The sequence below is a fragment of the Oryza brachyantha genome, chromosome 5 (genome assembly GCF_000231095.2).
Source record: "Oryza brachyantha chromosome 5, ObraRS2, whole genome shotgun sequence".
Lineage (NCBI taxonomy): Eukaryota > Viridiplantae > Streptophyta > Magnoliopsida > Poales > Poaceae > Oryza > Oryza brachyantha.
The window spans coordinates 18,289,246-18,305,440 of NC_023167.2; the positions used below are offsets into that span (position 1 = coordinate 18,289,246).

At 45.6% G+C, this 16,195-nt stretch overlaps 3 protein-coding genes across 4 annotated transcripts; 1 reads left to right on the plus strand and 2 right to left on the minus strand.

The window, feature by feature from the left end:
* LOC102714342 lies at positions 1-6,083 on the plus strand. Of its 2 annotated transcripts, XM_040523815.1 has the most exons (4): positions 1-205; positions 3,935-4,327; positions 4,415-4,978; positions 5,068-6,083. In XM_040523815.1, exons 2-4 carry the CDS (start codon positions 4,231-4,233, stop codon positions 5,838-5,840), a joined length of 1,434 nt encoding a protein of 477 aa, XP_040379749.1. In that variant the 5' UTR covers positions 1-205; positions 3,935-4,230; the 3' UTR covers positions 5,841-6,083. The 2 variants fall into 2 exon arrangements, 1 of the variants encoding a protein (XP_040379749.1); XR_005811765.1 differs by lacking the exons at positions 3,935-4,327; positions 4,415-4,978; positions 5,068-6,083 and adding an exon at positions 1,933-2,023.
* Positions 6,084-6,862: 779 nt separating this feature from the next.
* LOC102711433 (cinnamate beta-D-glucosyltransferase-like) lies at positions 6,863-8,643 on the minus strand. The gene has a single exon (XM_006654689.3). It carries the CDS (start codon positions 8,499-8,501, stop codon positions 7,062-7,064), a length of 1,440 nt encoding a protein of 479 aa, XP_006654752.2. The 5' UTR covers positions 8,502-8,643; the 3' UTR covers positions 6,863-7,061.
* Positions 8,644-14,217: 5,574 nt separating this feature from the next.
* Positions 14,218-15,135, minus strand: LOC102699870. Its single transcript, XM_040524534.1, has one exon. It carries the CDS (start codon positions 15,038-15,040, stop codon positions 14,504-14,506), a length of 537 nt encoding a protein of 178 aa, XP_040380468.1. The 5' UTR covers positions 15,041-15,135; the 3' UTR covers positions 14,218-14,503.
* Positions 15,136-16,195: the final 1,060 nt, after the last annotated feature.

The window sequence follows — 16,195 nt, forward strand, 5'->3', positions numbered from 1 at the left end:
TAGCTGCCTCCCCAAAGGCTTCAACTTGGCAGCCAAGAAAGGAAAAAAAAGGAGAAAAGAAAGATTGTTCAGGGGAGGAGAAAAAAAAAAGATCGATCAGGAGAGAAGAGGAGAAAATCCAAGTAGGAAACTCCATTGATGCAAGGTTAAAAGATGAACCAAGAGGAGGGGGATGAATCAATCATGAAGAATGTCACACACCTAGGTATCATGTCTTTCTGGTTACTTTTAATCTATGGGAATATGCTTCTTGAGTTTGTTGGTCTAATCTATAGATGAGATTTAGTCTGAACGAAGAGGTGTTCTTTTTGATTTGATCTTTATATCCTTGATCCAAATAAAAAAAAACATTATGATATGTGCTTCTGATTTTGTAAGTGTGTGTGCTGCATGTATGCACCCATTCATCAAATACAAAATTTATAATTATGATTATAGCATAAATAACATAAACAACTGACACAGATTTGTCTAGTATATTCTAAACTTCCAAACTTTAATGTCAATGCATAAAAAAATCTTAACATAATAATGACTCTAGTTCTAAACTTAAAGTTAAATATATGCATATTTGATTAATCATAAAACATGTCAGACATAATCTTTCATCTTGTGTGGATAAAAAAGCGCATTAATAGAACTATATATTTCCACATTCTAGATGTTCGAAACAAAATCTTCTAAGCTTGAACTGAATCTTAAAAACCTCCTAGCAGGAGTGTGCATGACTGCTCAAAGCAATTGTAGGTCAATTCAAGCTATGTGTAAAATGCAAAATGAGTCATTGGACTTGATTGCCTAAAAAACTCAATGGAGGATGACAATGTAAAAAATGCTATAATAGGACCAACACCAAGGTCTTTGATCAGTACAAATCACCTTGATGTGATGGTTTTTCATTCATGAGAGATACAAAACAAACAAAACTACATATTGAAATTAGAAACCTAGCTGACAAAACAAACAAAACATTATCTATACTTTAGTATAAACTCATTGCTATGTTGTTCGAGCCTAGCTGACAAAACAAACAAAACACTGTAAATCTTCAAGTACCTAACAAAATTGTTTGAGCCTAGATACAAAACTAACAAAACTACATATGGCAGAAGAAAACAAAATATATATGCACTCAGTTATCTAACTAATGGTTGATAAAACTTGTTGTCTACCGTTCAGTACAATCTCATTGCCCTGTGTTGTTAAAACATATGTCATCTGTATCCGACCTAGTAGATAAAACATCATTTAGTTCCTCTTCAGTGTGAGCAGTGGTTATTTCCTATGAAATCAAAAGAAAGGATCACTGAGGTTGAACTTTCAATTCACACAATATCTTAGTAAAAACAGAAGGCATTAACTAACAAAATCCCTAAGGAGAATATATGCTAAAAATACTTAACATCAGGCATAAATAGATCTGACAACCCATTTAACCTTTAGATTATGCTACATAGCATTAATATATCCCTGATTCAACAAATGCAATTTGAGAACAGTGATCGAATTAACTATAAAGCTACAGAAGGTCTAAAATCACAGAACTTCCCTATAGACCAAACAAAACTAAGTAGTTGTTGATATCCTCCATTTCTCTTTAGACCAACCATGTTTTGCTGCTGAAAAAACTGCATGCTCCATTTCACCTAAAACTCTATGGATCTAACTAGAAAAATCACTTGAATCAACAATAGAAACAACGCTCATGCCCTTCTCCTACTCCTTGCCTCTAGCTCCAGTAACCTAACTCCATTCTCTGTGCAGTCTCACTTTAACTGAACTAGAGCAGCACAACGATATACTTGTAGATCTGGATAAACAACTATAAAAATGGGACAACCAAGCATGAAGCATTCCACCCCATCCCCCCACTCTAAAATCCATATTCAAAACACATAAAGATTGGCTAGCTCACCTTGTGAATCGTTGCAGCTCCATTACTGCTCAAAGGTACAGATCGTCTGGGATCCACGCAACAAGCTGGCTGGAAGTTTTTGAGCACACCACGAGCCATCACAACACCCATGGCTACGCCAACATCACCCGCGATTGGGTCTACAGATGCTTCACCGACGACCAACCTTCTCAACTTCTCTGCTTTCACCAATCATCCCTGACTCCACAGAACAAACATGATGTACAACCATAGATCCTATGCATGGGGGTTCCTCTCTGTCAATGGTGAAGTCGAGAATAGGGGCTCTGCCCGCCGAAGAAGAAGGAGAGAGCATCGTGGTGCTGCTCTGGCGACCACGGTGGTGACATCATCTTTCCCCTCTTCCCCTCCCCACCAGATGAGAACGTGATTTGTGAATTTTGAACAGGAACTCCTGCGCGCGTGGCCTGGCAAAGGAAAAAAAGAAACGGATGGGTTGGGTGTGGGCCCACTCTGCACAAATCTAGAGAATAATCGGACGACCAAAAAAAAGCTGATAAAACAAAAAAAATTGCAGGCAACTGTGTAGAAAATCCTTTTTTTAAGCCCCAAGTGGGTGACTTAGGGCCTGCATGGGGGAGCTTCTCCTAGCTGCAGCTTTTCCCAGAAGCTGCCTCAAACGGTCCACAGCTTCTGAGAATCTATAGTTACAGATTCTGAAAAATAAACTGAATCTAGAATCTGGAGAAGTTGAGTTCATGAGCTTTTCTAGATTCTCAGAAGCTGGCTACCAAGCAGCTGCTTCTCAGAATCTAAAGCTCTCCCAAACAGACCCTTATATTAGAAGAGGGTATCACCGCCCAAATTCAACGAGCAGGCGTACACGCAAATGTGGCCCTGTTTAGTTGCCAAAAACTTTTTCCAAAAACATTGTATCGAATCTTTAGACACCTAAATAAAGCATTAAATATACATAAACATTAAAACTAATTACACGGTTATGGGGGAAATCGTGATACGAATCATTTGAGTCTAATTAGGACGTGATTAGTCATAAGTGTATAGTAACCAACGTGTGCTAATGACAAATTAATTAGACTCAAAAGATTCGTCTCGCGGTTTCCAGACAGAATCTGAAATTTGTTTTGTAATTAGACTACGTTTAAAAAAATACGAAAAAATTGGAAAAATAGGCCTCCAATCGTGATGTTTTGCAGATTTGCCCCTGGGCCCATATTTCATAGACACAGATGGACCCAGATGTCATACACTCGGAGATCCATTTTTGCAAACACCACATGTTTGGAAACCCATTTTTGCAAATCTTCGTTATAAAATTTGATGTGATGTTTTTGTAAAAAGTTTTTGCAAACTAAATAAGGCCTGAGGTAGCTGATCTGTCGCACTTCGCGCCACCTCTCCATCCATCTGTGAATCTGAATATCTGATCTGTCGGATTGCCTGATAGTTCTTGAGCAACTTAGAAGCTATACCATTGAACCCAACATAAAAGAGTGATTCATAGAGGCCATGCCTGGATGGCTAGATGCCATGGCTGTAGTTTGCTTGCCCAATATTCTGGGCTTTTGGCTGGAGATACCAGAATTTAGTAATCATGTCAACTGCTGAACATTTAAGTTATAATTTATAAACAGCAGAAGCACACTGAACAAGATGCCAACTGCATATATGAACATTCTAATGCATGACGTAAATTCGTAACCTGCACACGTGATGGACGGCGCTCTGAAAATCCGAAGTTTTTCCTCTCTTGAAGAAGACGGGTAGAGATGAAGCGATCGACCTGATAATATAGCTGAGTTCTTATCTACCATGATAAGGTTTCAGTTGTCATTATGAACTTTTCGTTTTTTTGACAAGAGAAGTATAAACTATCAAGAAAAGAGGAAAAATGGTCACAAAATAATATACAAGTTCGCCATAGCAGAGAAACAAAAATCCAGCGATTCAGAGTCACTCTCTGCTCTTCTGATATTAGCATGGAGCATATTCTGAACACACTTGACCTCCGCTGTTTTCTCTGTCAATGAAACTCAGAATCCACACAAGCTATCCATAAATCAAAGAGCATAATTATTACGAAGGTGATTAGCTGTTCCAAATCGCCATGAAGCCAAGCAAAGGTGGCTTTCCATTCCTGCCGGCGCCGGGAACATATGCTGCACCGGGTCGGTAAACCGGGCATGTGACTATGTGAGCACAGCAGAGTCCTTCCACGCCCAGTCTCAGGCTCGATTATTGCAATTTTTCAAGCCAGCGCTATAAATCGGCAAGCCACGCAGCACCCAGCAGAGCAGCGCAGAGCACACTGCACACCCAACATCCACACAGCAATGGCGGGGCCAGCAACATGGGGTCTCCTCCTCCTCCTCGGCGTCGCACTCCTGGTGTCCCCTGCGCTCGCCGCCGGCGGCAACGGCAGTGGTAACAGTGGTAACCACGGTAACAACGGGAACAATGGTGACCACGGTAACAACGGGAACAATGGAGACCACGGTAACAACGGGAACAATGGAGACCACGGGAACAACGGGAACAATGGAGACAACGGTAACAACGGGAACAATGGAGACAACGGGAACAATGGAAACAGTGGTGGTGGCGGGAAGCACGGCAAGTCCCCGCCGCCGCCGTACCACGACTCGCCGCCACCACCGCCGCCGCACCACGACTCTCCACCACCACCTGTTTACTCGCCGCCACCACCAGTGGTGCCATCGCCTCCTCCACCGGTGCCCTCATCGCCACCGCCACCCGTGGTGCCATCGCCTCCTCCACCGGTGCCCTCATCGCCTCCGCCACCAGTGGTGCCATCGCCTCCTCCACCGGTGCCCTCATCGCCGCCACCACCAGTGGTTCCAGTGCCATCGCCGCCACCACCAGTGGTGCCAGTGGCATCGCCTCCTCCACCGGTTGCCTCGCCGCCACCACCGGTAGTACCAGTGGCATCGCCGCCTCCGCCAGCCAACGTTTACTGCACCAACACGACGAGGTACCCCACCTGCACTGCGCCGGCGTACTGCCCCAAGAGGTGCCCTCAGTCCTGCCACATGGACTGCGCCACCTGCAAGCCCATCTGCGGTAAGTGCACGGCACGCACGGCAACTAGCTTATGTAATAGTGTTCATGCACGGCTGCTTGATGATCGTGTCGTTGCGCGTGCTTGGCAGATTGCAACCTGCCGGGAGCGGTGTGCCAGGATCCACGGTTCATCGGCGGCGACGGCAACACGTTCTACTTCCACGGCCGCAGGGACCGTGACTTCTGCCTGCTCTCCGACGCCAACCTGCACATCAACGCGCACTTCATCGGCAACCACGTCCCGGGCCTCAAGAGGGACCCGACCTGGGTGCAGGCCATCGCCGTGCTGTTCTCCGGCCACCGCCTCTACGTCGGCGCGCGCAAGACGGCCGTGTGGGACGACGAGTCCGACCGCCTCGCCGTCGTCTTCGACGGCGAGCCCGTGCAGGTGCAGCCCGTCGCGAACGCCAGGTGGGAGTGGGGGTCCCTGTCGGTGACGCGGACCAAGGCGGCCAACGGCGTCCTCGTGGAGCTCGACGGCGTGTTCAAGATCACGGCGAACGCTGTGCCGATCACCAAGGAGGACTCGAGGATCCACAGGTACGGGGTCACCGACGACGACTGCCTCGCGCATCTGGACCTGGCGTTCAAGTTCTACTCCCTCACCGACGACGTCCACGGCGTGCTCGGGCAGACGTACAGGAGCAGCTACGTGAACCGGCTCGACGTGACGGCGAAGATGCCCGTCATGGGAGGCGAGAAGCAGTTCACCTCGTCGGCCCTGTTCGCCGCCGACTGCGCGGTTGCGAGGTTCGGACGCGCCGGCGGCGATGCCGACGCCGTTGCCATTGCCGCGGACGAGCTGATCGACGTCAAGTGCTCCACCGGCCTCGACGGCGTTGGTGTGGTGTGCAAGAAGTAGAACAATCGATTTGCAGTCTTGCACCTTAAAGGTTGACGAGAAATAATAAGTGTGCACTGCACGCACGTCTGCACGATCCAGATGAGCCCTAATCATCGATTTGTACACTCGATGTTAATTGAGCATGTACCCGTGTAAAACCATGCGTACGTAGCTCCCGATTTACCTGTTATACATCATCACATTATATACTCATATATATACATGTATATGCGTACCATATAAAGGATACCCGTCCATATTCATGGGTCAGTTTATACTGTATTGTTTTATAACTGTACCATATATATCGATTTTTGTTTCTCCTGCGACGTGTGAAATACAATTCATATATCATAGTTTAAAAATAGCTTTAAACTGATTTATTTTCGTAATTTGTTATTGAAACGGATCAAATCGTGCAAAAACTGAACATAACACGGTCCCAGATGGATAATTCGCGCGCGTTGCAGTTGCGTGCTGCGAAACCGTGGGGGTCCAATCCGGACCGCTGGATCGTGCATGGCGTTTTGGGCCTAAATCGTAATGGGCTAGGCCGTATGATATAACATGGATTGGTTGGCTTTTTTTTTTTTTGAAAACGTCGTATTTGTAATGAAAAATAATTTATGAATACATATTTTCTATATGTGTTTTTAGCGATCTAAAAGTAAAGATTGAAAAATAAATTAGGATAAAAGGTCCGTATCAATTACAAATTTAAGGTTAAAAATTTAAATTTTAGTTTACAGGTATAAATAGAAATGAAAAGATGAGCACGTTAGAATGTAATTAAAGTTGTCCTTTTTCTATTTTGATAGATTTTGATATCTTTAACTAACATTCAACTCAAAATTTCGATCCCCGTACATCTTTTAGTCAATCAGGCTCCTAATAGGGCAATCGAAGCGATATAAAGTTTAAAATTTAACGAAGATATGCTTATTTTTTGAGTATATTTCTTCATCCAACCGTATTCATTCACATAATTTTAATAAAAACATAAAATCACATAAAAAGGATCAGTGCAGAACAATGGAGAGAAGATAAATTGACATGGGACTACATACATAGAAAACGAATTTGTGGTTATGAATATGGACATAAGTACATAACCTATATTCAGATTGATAATCAGAATTTTTGTTTTTTTTTCTAAAACAGAGAGAATACTAGACATGTTTTTTACCAATAATAACGCTATTACACACACTAATAATAGCAAAATGGTCTGCTAGATTATTAAACTAGGACCGGATTGACCGGCCCATTTATAATCTCGATTTCCTGAGCTAATCGCGCCAACTCGACAGATCTAGAGGATCGCCGTACATGGTCAACGAAATCCTGGAGGCTCCGATCCGACGAGCCACCATCGGCAACCGCCGCCGCCGCTTCCCGCTTCCAGTCCATCGCTCTCCTCTTGAGCACCGCCGCCTCCGGCCCGCTCATCACCCTGTCGACGAAGGCACGAAGCTCGTCGCCGGCCACTGGCGCCGGTAGCCGGACGCCGACCTTGTAGTCCTCCACCAAGAACTTGGCGTTGGTGTGCTGGTCGGACCACCACGGGTACCCGACCACCGGAACGCCCGCGGCGAGCGCCTCCATGATGGAGTTCCACCCGCAGTGCGTCACGAAGCACCCGACGGCGCCGTGGCGGAGCACGCGGCCCTGCGGGCTCCATGCCGTCACCTTGCCCCTGTCGCTGCAGGCTTCGAGGACGGCTTCCGGTATGAGCTCGCGGCTGTCGTCGCGCACCACCCACAGGAACGGCCTTTCGGTGGCGACGAGCCCCTCCGCCATGGCCGCCGTCTCGTCGCGGCCGATGTTCACCAGGCTGCCGAACGCCACGTACACCACGGAGTGCGGCAGCTGCGCGTCGAGCCACGCGATGCAGCCGTCGTCGTCTTCGGCCACTGGCGCCTGGGCCAGCGCGTCGTCCTCGCCATCGTCGTGGTCATGCTCCAGGAGCGGACCGATGGGCATGAGCTTGACCGGCGTGTGCGCGCGAAGCGCCTCGAGGGCCGAACGCTCGAGCGCGTCGAACGAGTTGACGAGCACCCACGACACCGTCTTCTGGATCGCCCCGACCTGCGCCCGGATCGTTTCGCCCCACAAGCTCTGCGCGAACTCGGGACGAACCATGTAAGGCATATCGTCCATGGCCATCACCGGCAAGCCGGGCAGCGCGACCCGCACGTCGGGCTCGGCGGCGGTAGGGAAGAAGGCCTCCGGTGACTTGTAGAAGTGGTAGTATATCGACAACACGGAGCACGGCTGGATCCACAGCATGGCGCACGGGATGCCTATCCCGGCGGCGACATCGAGCGCCCATGGCACGAAGATGTTGTTCACGACGAACGTCACCGGCCGGCCGGCGTCGGCCTGGCGCCCGACGAGCTCGGCCAGCGCCGGGGGGCCCACGGCGGCGACGTGCGACAGCATGTCATCGGGGGCCATGTAAGATCGCGAGCCGCCGCCGTCGCGCATGTACTCGAACCTTAGGCGTCCGAGGCCGACGTCGGCGCACGCTCCGTCCTCCGGCACGTCACGGAGGCCGGGGAGGCGGACGGTGGAGAAGGTGACGAGGAGGCCCCTGGCGGCGAGGCGGCGGCCGAGGCGGAGGAGCGGGTTGACGTGGCCCTGCATAGGGAACGACACGAGGAGGACGTGAGGCTCCATGGACGTGGACACCTTCTTGCTGCCTCTGGCTCTACGCGAGGTGTTTGCTCTGTCGCCCACTGAAGTTGTAGCGTTTCTTGCTGGTTCAGTTGCTGCTTGTTACAACTAGTGGTAGGCTATATTAATACTACTATTAAACTTGCGGAAGAAGTTTTTTAGCACACGGGTGTATATACACCCGTTGCTTGCATGTTATCTAAATAGTTATCAAAAATATGAAAAAAATTGACAAGATAGTTTGATATGAGTTGCAAGTTTAAATTTAACTTCTATAAGTTATACAAAAATAACAAAAACAATTATGAATATGAGTATACTTAGTTTCAATTTTGTTTGTTTTTTGTTACAACTTGTATAAGTTGAATTTAAACTTGCATGTTTGTGAAGTGATATAACTCATATTAATCTATCTTATCAAAAATTTTCATATTTTTTACGACTATTTAGATGGCATGCAAGCACACGGGTGTACATACACCCGTGTGCTAAAAACTGTTTCCCTTAAACTTGGGAACAAGTTTTTTTAGCACGCGAGTGTATATACACGTGTTGCTTGCATGTCATTTAAATAGTTATCAAAAAATATAAAAAAATTGAAAAGATAGTTTGATATGAGTTATATCACTCCACCAACATGCAAGTTTAAATTTAACTTCTACAAGTTATAGCAAAAATAACAAAAACAATTATGAATATGCGTATATTTAGTTTCAGTTTTGTTTTTTTTTTTGCTAAAACTCGTAGAAGTTGAATTTAAAATTACATGTTTGTGAAGTGATACAACTCATATTAATCTATCTTGCGGCGGGCAGAAAAGCACCGGCTCGCAAACTCTAACATATGTTGATAGTTTTAAACAAGCAAAATATTACAAAATCTAATCGTCTTTTAGGACGGAATCACTCGTACAGTTCTTATGCAAGCTTAGCAGATCCAAACTTTAATCTTATGCCACTTGTGTCGCTGACAGAGATCAGTTCACCTAAAGTACTTTTATTTTGTATTCTTTCCGAGAAGATCCTGAGGTCGGTGTAGTAGTTTAATTTGGCCTCCACATTTTGCTGTCGACAGGGGCACAGGGCGAGCCGCGACCCGCGAGCCTATCTTTCCAATGCAAGGATCGGATCAAACTCACGAGCGTGCACAGCACAGACCAGACCAGATCAGCGTCCTGTTGCCGCATTGAAGCGTGCTCATGTACTCATGCGTCTGGCCTATCTGGCCTTTTGCGGTCAGCACTCAGCACTCCAACTGCGCGTCTGTGCGCACTATAAGCCTGTATGCTCACTTCACTGCCTCAGTGGCTACCCACTCTCGGCCATTTCCAATGGAACTGTTAATAAGTTGCATGCATCAATCAATTGCATAAAGAAAGTTGTACACTCTAGCACTTCCTCTCACGCGAGACTCCCTCGAGTCTCAAGCGTGAAATATTGTTAAGTTGTATACACCAGTCAGTTGCACCTAAAGCTTAAGCTGATAGAGAAATGCGGAGAATTCACTTTATATATTCCAATAGGACCATGAGCAAACGTACCAACAATGGCCAATGGCAAAGGCTGTGCAGCATTGGCAATTTGGCGCTGCTGTATCATTTCAACCATGGAAGGCGACAACGACACGGACTCGCCATGGACAGATGGAGCCCGTTCGCCATTAAAATGCTCCTCTCCTGTCAGCATAAGGTTTTCCTGCTGCCAAAGTCCCCAAATCAATTGACGATGATGTCGTTCTTTTGACTTGCTGTTTCCCAGCAGAACCGAGCAGTCCTGTCATGTTTGCTATGATCTTATCTCACGAGCTACTAGTTATCCGTTGAAATGTCGCCATGCAAAGCTTTTGTGTCGAACTGTCGATCACGCCAAATGGCCCAAATGGAGACAAAGTGACTTCCTAATCGATCTGTCCAGGTGTTAGGGTTTGTAGCATATGAAACGGCTATTCATTGGGATCTTTTATATTTGAGACTTGAGAGTGTAATTGGTACAATATTGTGGGGAATTTAATTTTTTTTTGTCACTCTTACATGCTAGTGGCAACAAATTTGCCACTCATTCGATCATCTCTTACAAGTTTTATGAGAAGGATAAAACTCTTTTCATAAATAGTGGCAAAAAGTTAAAAGCTATGTAACTCGAGCCCAGACACACTTGGCCCGTTGGCCATAGTATAATGGAGAAGGTTGTGATCCCAAGTATCTTCTGCAAGCACCACATATTCTGCATATATCGGTTGTGCTCATATTTTATTGTTTACGCACCATTATCTTTAAGTTGGAATAGAATTTTCTGACAATGTCCAATCAAATATCTTAAATTTGGAAGAGACTTTATTCGTCGTAGAGATGTCCAACACTTGGAAAAGCCACATAGACTGGACACACTACCTCCGGTATCTAAACCAGTTCTAAGCACATTTAACAGGGAAATTAAATTCCAGACCTCTCGTGATGCCAAGCCCAACAAACAACATGGTTGCCCTGTTGAGCTTAGAGAAATGTTCAAGATAACCTCATTACCTAGGAGAAAACCCTGGCGAATAGGTCTCTCCATTTCCAGAAGAAGCATCACAAGTCAGGTACTAACATTTTGTGGTGGTGGGAGAGATTCTATTGCGTGGACTGTGGAAGCATCAATACCTTGTACTTTAGCTGTCATCTCATCCCACGCAAGCGTATATTTTCCATTCTCAATCCTGCTAAGGCAAAACTGGCCTAACAAGTTTGGGGTAGCAAACGGGCCGAAAACACACTAGGCCGTCACGCCGAGGCGGTGGAGAAAAGAAATTAGGCGTGCGCTACTCCCCGGCGGCCCGCGCAAAAATCACAGGCCAAACCCAACAAAAGCGCGACGCGCTCCCGCAAAAATCCGCTCTTCCGTGGCTCCCGCTCTCATCTGGGCCGTGCGTGACGGCCGGACTCGCCGAATCCACGGGTGCCCGTACCGCTGGACGGGTTTGTTTGGTTTGAGGTTAAAGCTATTTTTTTTAATCAAAATATGCTTACATAAATTTTGTTACTGTCAATATCAGATAAGATAAGGTAAAATTATACTAAAATCTGAATTTGATAAAACCTTGCTAAAATTTAGCACCAAACCAAATGTTTGGAAAAGGCTATAAAATTTTGGCAAGATCAATTTTATCTTCACACCAAAGCGGCCGCGGGTCACGCGGAGGAGGCCTCGAAGTCGCACGCAGGCGCAGCCACGCACCTACGGACTACGGTCTATGGACGCACAGGACAATCCATCCGTGCGCCGCCGCCGCGTCCGTGACGCGCGGAGTCCGTCCGAGGCGAACCAGCTCGTGCAGTTCGTGCAGAGGATGCATCCCGCACAGCCACGCCACGCACACGTACGGGTAGCCGTGGTGCGGTACACGGCGGGGACGCGCGTAGAACGAATTCCAACTCGCACCGTGCACGAGCGCGGCTGACTCGCGCCCCCAGCGGCGGAAGAGCCAGGTGTGCCTGCGGTCACGTTGCTTTGCTACGACGACTAGCCGACGACGACCCGCGCGCGGAACCGGCACGCGAGGGGTTGTTCTTTTGACCCTCGCTCGCGCGGCTGCCTATTTCGTGCTGGTTAACGGTGGGTTTTTGCCGATTTCGTGCGGACAAGAATGCTTTTCTTCGCCTTGCGCACGAGAAATTCCTGTATTTCTGTCCGCCGGGACAACACTTGGGCTTGGGGATTTTGCGTTGCTTCAGGTGTCTGTTTGATCATCCTCCTTTGCCTTCATCGATCAGTCTGCTCACCTCTTTGCCCTGTTTCCAGGGCCACTATAATATTTTTACAAGCCATTCGCCTCTAGAAAGGAGTGCAGATCTTTTTTTTTGTTTTTTTATATACCAAAATTTAAATTTTCAATATTAAATTTAAGAGTATATTTTGTGTTTTAATCATAATTTATATTCTAGCCATAATTTTTAGATCGCTAAGAACCTATGTGTATAATTTTTATTTATAAAATATTTTTGTTTATAAATATATCATCTATTTTTTCTAAATAAGCCAAACAAACACCCATTAATCTTGTCAAATTTTACAGCGAGGACTTGTATGTTACTAGTCTGCCTTGCTCCATTGTCTGAATTTTAAAATCACCTGGCGTAGGTACGAGGTAAGACAAATGAAAACGCGGCAGAAGTTCAATATTAACAAAAACAAATGTAAACATACACATGAGAAGTAAGATGTTTTTTTCGTTGCGAATAAAGGATGTGAAATCGAAACATTGATGCTTTTCTTCCTAAGATGAAAAATAACATGGTTTCGTACGACCTGTTAAATGGAGTATTCACATCGTTTCGGGAATGTCCTTTTCGTAGTTCGTACTAGTCTTGTAAGCAACGATCGGTAGCTTCAATACGTGATTTTCATTACGTCTTTTCCGATAATATAATATGTCGTCTTCTCCGTAGTAAGTTTTCTCTAACAGTATGATATGTCGTTTTGTCCGTAGCAAGTTCTCTCTAATATTATATTATGGAAGCTTTTTTAACATTCTAAACAAATACAAATATACCATATTTTTCAGCTTAAGTATACCAAGATGCAATATAATTTGAGGTACCAAAATTTTGTATTAGAATTTTGGTATCTCGAGATACTTTTTAAAGATGAAAAAAAACCCATATTATAGAATTTTCTAACTGTTTGGTTTACAATTTTACTACAGAGAGATGAACAAACAATATTGTAATTTTAAGAGAAAAAATTGATTGGTTAACCTGGACGAGCATATATCTATTGCAAGAGCCTATTCTTTTATGCTTATAACATATACTGCTCTGTTCCAAGATAGGATTTCTGGATTCTGTAGGTCGAGGATTTGACCATCCGTCTTATTTAAAAAAATTATTAAAAAGTTGAAAAAAAATTAGTCACACGTAAAATACTATTCATGTTTTATCATGTAGTAACAATAAAAATATTAATCATAAAAAAATTTTAAATAAGACAAAGAGTCAAAAATTTTAAACAAAAATATAGAAATTCGTTTATTTTGGGACGGAGGTTATAAATGAATACATCTAAACACCCCGAGCTCTTAAACGATGTAATGTTAGTAAATACTTGTATATATAAATATATTAGAATACCTTTCAGCTCTGTCATAGTTAATTAGTTCATTTGTAGCATTGAATAATTGTCACAAATCAGTCATATATTCAGCCATTTTAGCATAAAAGAATTGCACTCTTCAAGACTTCAAATGAAATAAGATTTTAGTAAAATCAACATTAATTTAAAAAGACGGAAATGTACAAAGTCTATTCATCATGTCACTCAAATTTCAAATATAGATTGAAAAGCAAAAAAATGATAAAAATGACATTTATTGTGATGCTTGATTATACCCGTAATCTATCATCTATATGTTCGATTTTTTCTCCAAAATTTTAAAAGTTTCTATATTGTGTTCCAATTGGGGCTGTATGCAAATAAGCAGTAAACATTCCCATCATTTTGCCTATAGCTGATTAAAAGCTATAATAGCTTATCAGCGGCAAAATTAGTTTATATATATATATATATATTCTTGGCGTTTAAAATTAAATATTAAAAAATAAACTACAATATCCCCCACCAGCCATCCCCACTCCAAAAAGAACCAAACCCCCAACAATCAAATTCAATGAAGTTCTAAATTTAAATTTTAGCATTGAAAAGCAAATGGTGAAGCTGAAACTGGAGAAGCTTACTTGGTCGCAATCCTTTTTAAGTCATTTTGGATAGAGTTCATTAATTACAGTTGCTTACATGATTGAGTGAAAACTGAAATCATTTTCATCTGGTTTTATTTACGCGTTTTTCAGCGACGAGACAACTCAACAGATGACAATCCTGATCTATTGTTCTTGATTTCTTCACAAAAATTCACTGTACATGTTTCTCCTTCTCATTACATATCTTTTCTAATTCAGATCTCAGAAAAGATAATAGAAAGAATATCACATATAAAAGAGAAAAAAAAAAGAGCTACTATCTGTATTAATTTTAGTTTCTTGATATGTAGTTCTCTTCTTCGATGGTCTCCAATGTCGGCCTTCGTGACCGCGCGCTGCTCAGCCGGTGCTTGAACACGTTCATGTCGGCGGCGACCGCCTCGTCGTCGACCAGCTCATCGAGCCGCAGCCTCGGCGCGTCCTCCGCCACGACGACGGCAGCTGCCGCCGTCGCCTGTGGCGGCGTCACGACCGCCGCGGCCACCTTCGCGGAGCGCCGGGCCTCTCTAGTGGCCGCGGCCGCCAGGCGCGCCATGTCCGCGGCGGCGAGCGGCGTGCCGAGGCGCTTCATCGGGAACGTGGCGTAGACGGCGCCGAGCTCGAGGTCCTCGTCGGCCGACAGCGCGGCGAGCCGCACCCCGACGCGCGCCGCGCGCGCGTCCGCCAGGAAGTGCCCCGGCGCGTCCATCATCAGCTCGGCCGCCGTCGCCGGCAGCGCCACCTGCCGCACGCCGCCGTCCGGCAGTATGACCCTCGCCCCCTTCCCGCCGGGCACCTTGGCCAGCGTGCACGAGAGGTAGTTGCCCATGCCGCTCCAAAGAAACCAACAGAAACCGGCAACGGCGAGGCCACGAGCCCACAAGCAAGACCAAGAAGACAGCGTCGTCGTTGAGCCGCGAGAAGAATCGGTAGTTTAGTTGGCTCGATTCGGGTGGAGCTGCGCGTTATATAGGCTCCACTTGACGCGCGCGGGAGGCGAGAGCTTGGGAACGCGTGTGGGGGAAGGTGACGGTGATGGGAAGCGAGTGGGTTCGTTGGGTTGGCGGCGTCAGCGCGGGCGATCGATCGCGCGCGCGCGCTGGGTGAGGTGAATTGCGCGTGGCGGCGGCGAGCTGGAGCCTGGAGTGAGTGACGAGCGGGAAGGCTTGAGAACGCGGTGGCTTGGGGCCGGAGAAAGTGGTTCCGTTCACTTGCCATTACGAGCTTATCCTCCTCCACGCCGCGGGCGCGCCGGCCGCCGCCGTCCGCGCAGGTAGAACCACCGACCGGTAACCGGTGTGCCCGCCCAGAAACAATTCAACCTGAAATTTGAAACTACATGTGCTTTCAGTACATGTTTTAGGGAGCGTTTGAATCGGTTTACGTATTAACTATTACAAACTAAAATTATTTGATTTTTCTAAAAATATTTATATAGAAAGTTTCCACCGTTCAAGAAGCGTGTTCATGGAAAACGATGTACTACGACCGCACCGGTGCCTGATTTGTTTTTTGGTGGACTGAGAGAGTACAAGGGTACAGTATTTTTCTCTGGTTTTGTTGGAGCTGGAGGTCGTTTTCGGTGTACTGCTCTATCACCCACCAGTTCGGTTGGCGTGTCGGCATCTCATCCGTGTCTTTTACTCCACAATTTAAACGTGCTCCAGACTTCCAGTGAATGCTGCCATTACCTAGTGCTGCCACTAGTTTAATTTACGACTACCATCTGGAGATTAGAGGCCGGAGAGTGTGTTAGGTGATGGATTATATGTGGGAGTGCCTAGTGTGCTGCTGCTCTATCTAACACAAGTTTTGGTTGGTGCGTGTCCTTGACCATTTCAGGTTAAAGCTAGATGACCTTTCCTGTGTTACTGATGTAATGGTGGCGAGACTGAGAGAGACAGTGAAGACATGATTTTGCTTTCCAACTATGGCCACATGTCCTCCTCCCAATGTTCTCATTGCTCAATTAGATCATATACAA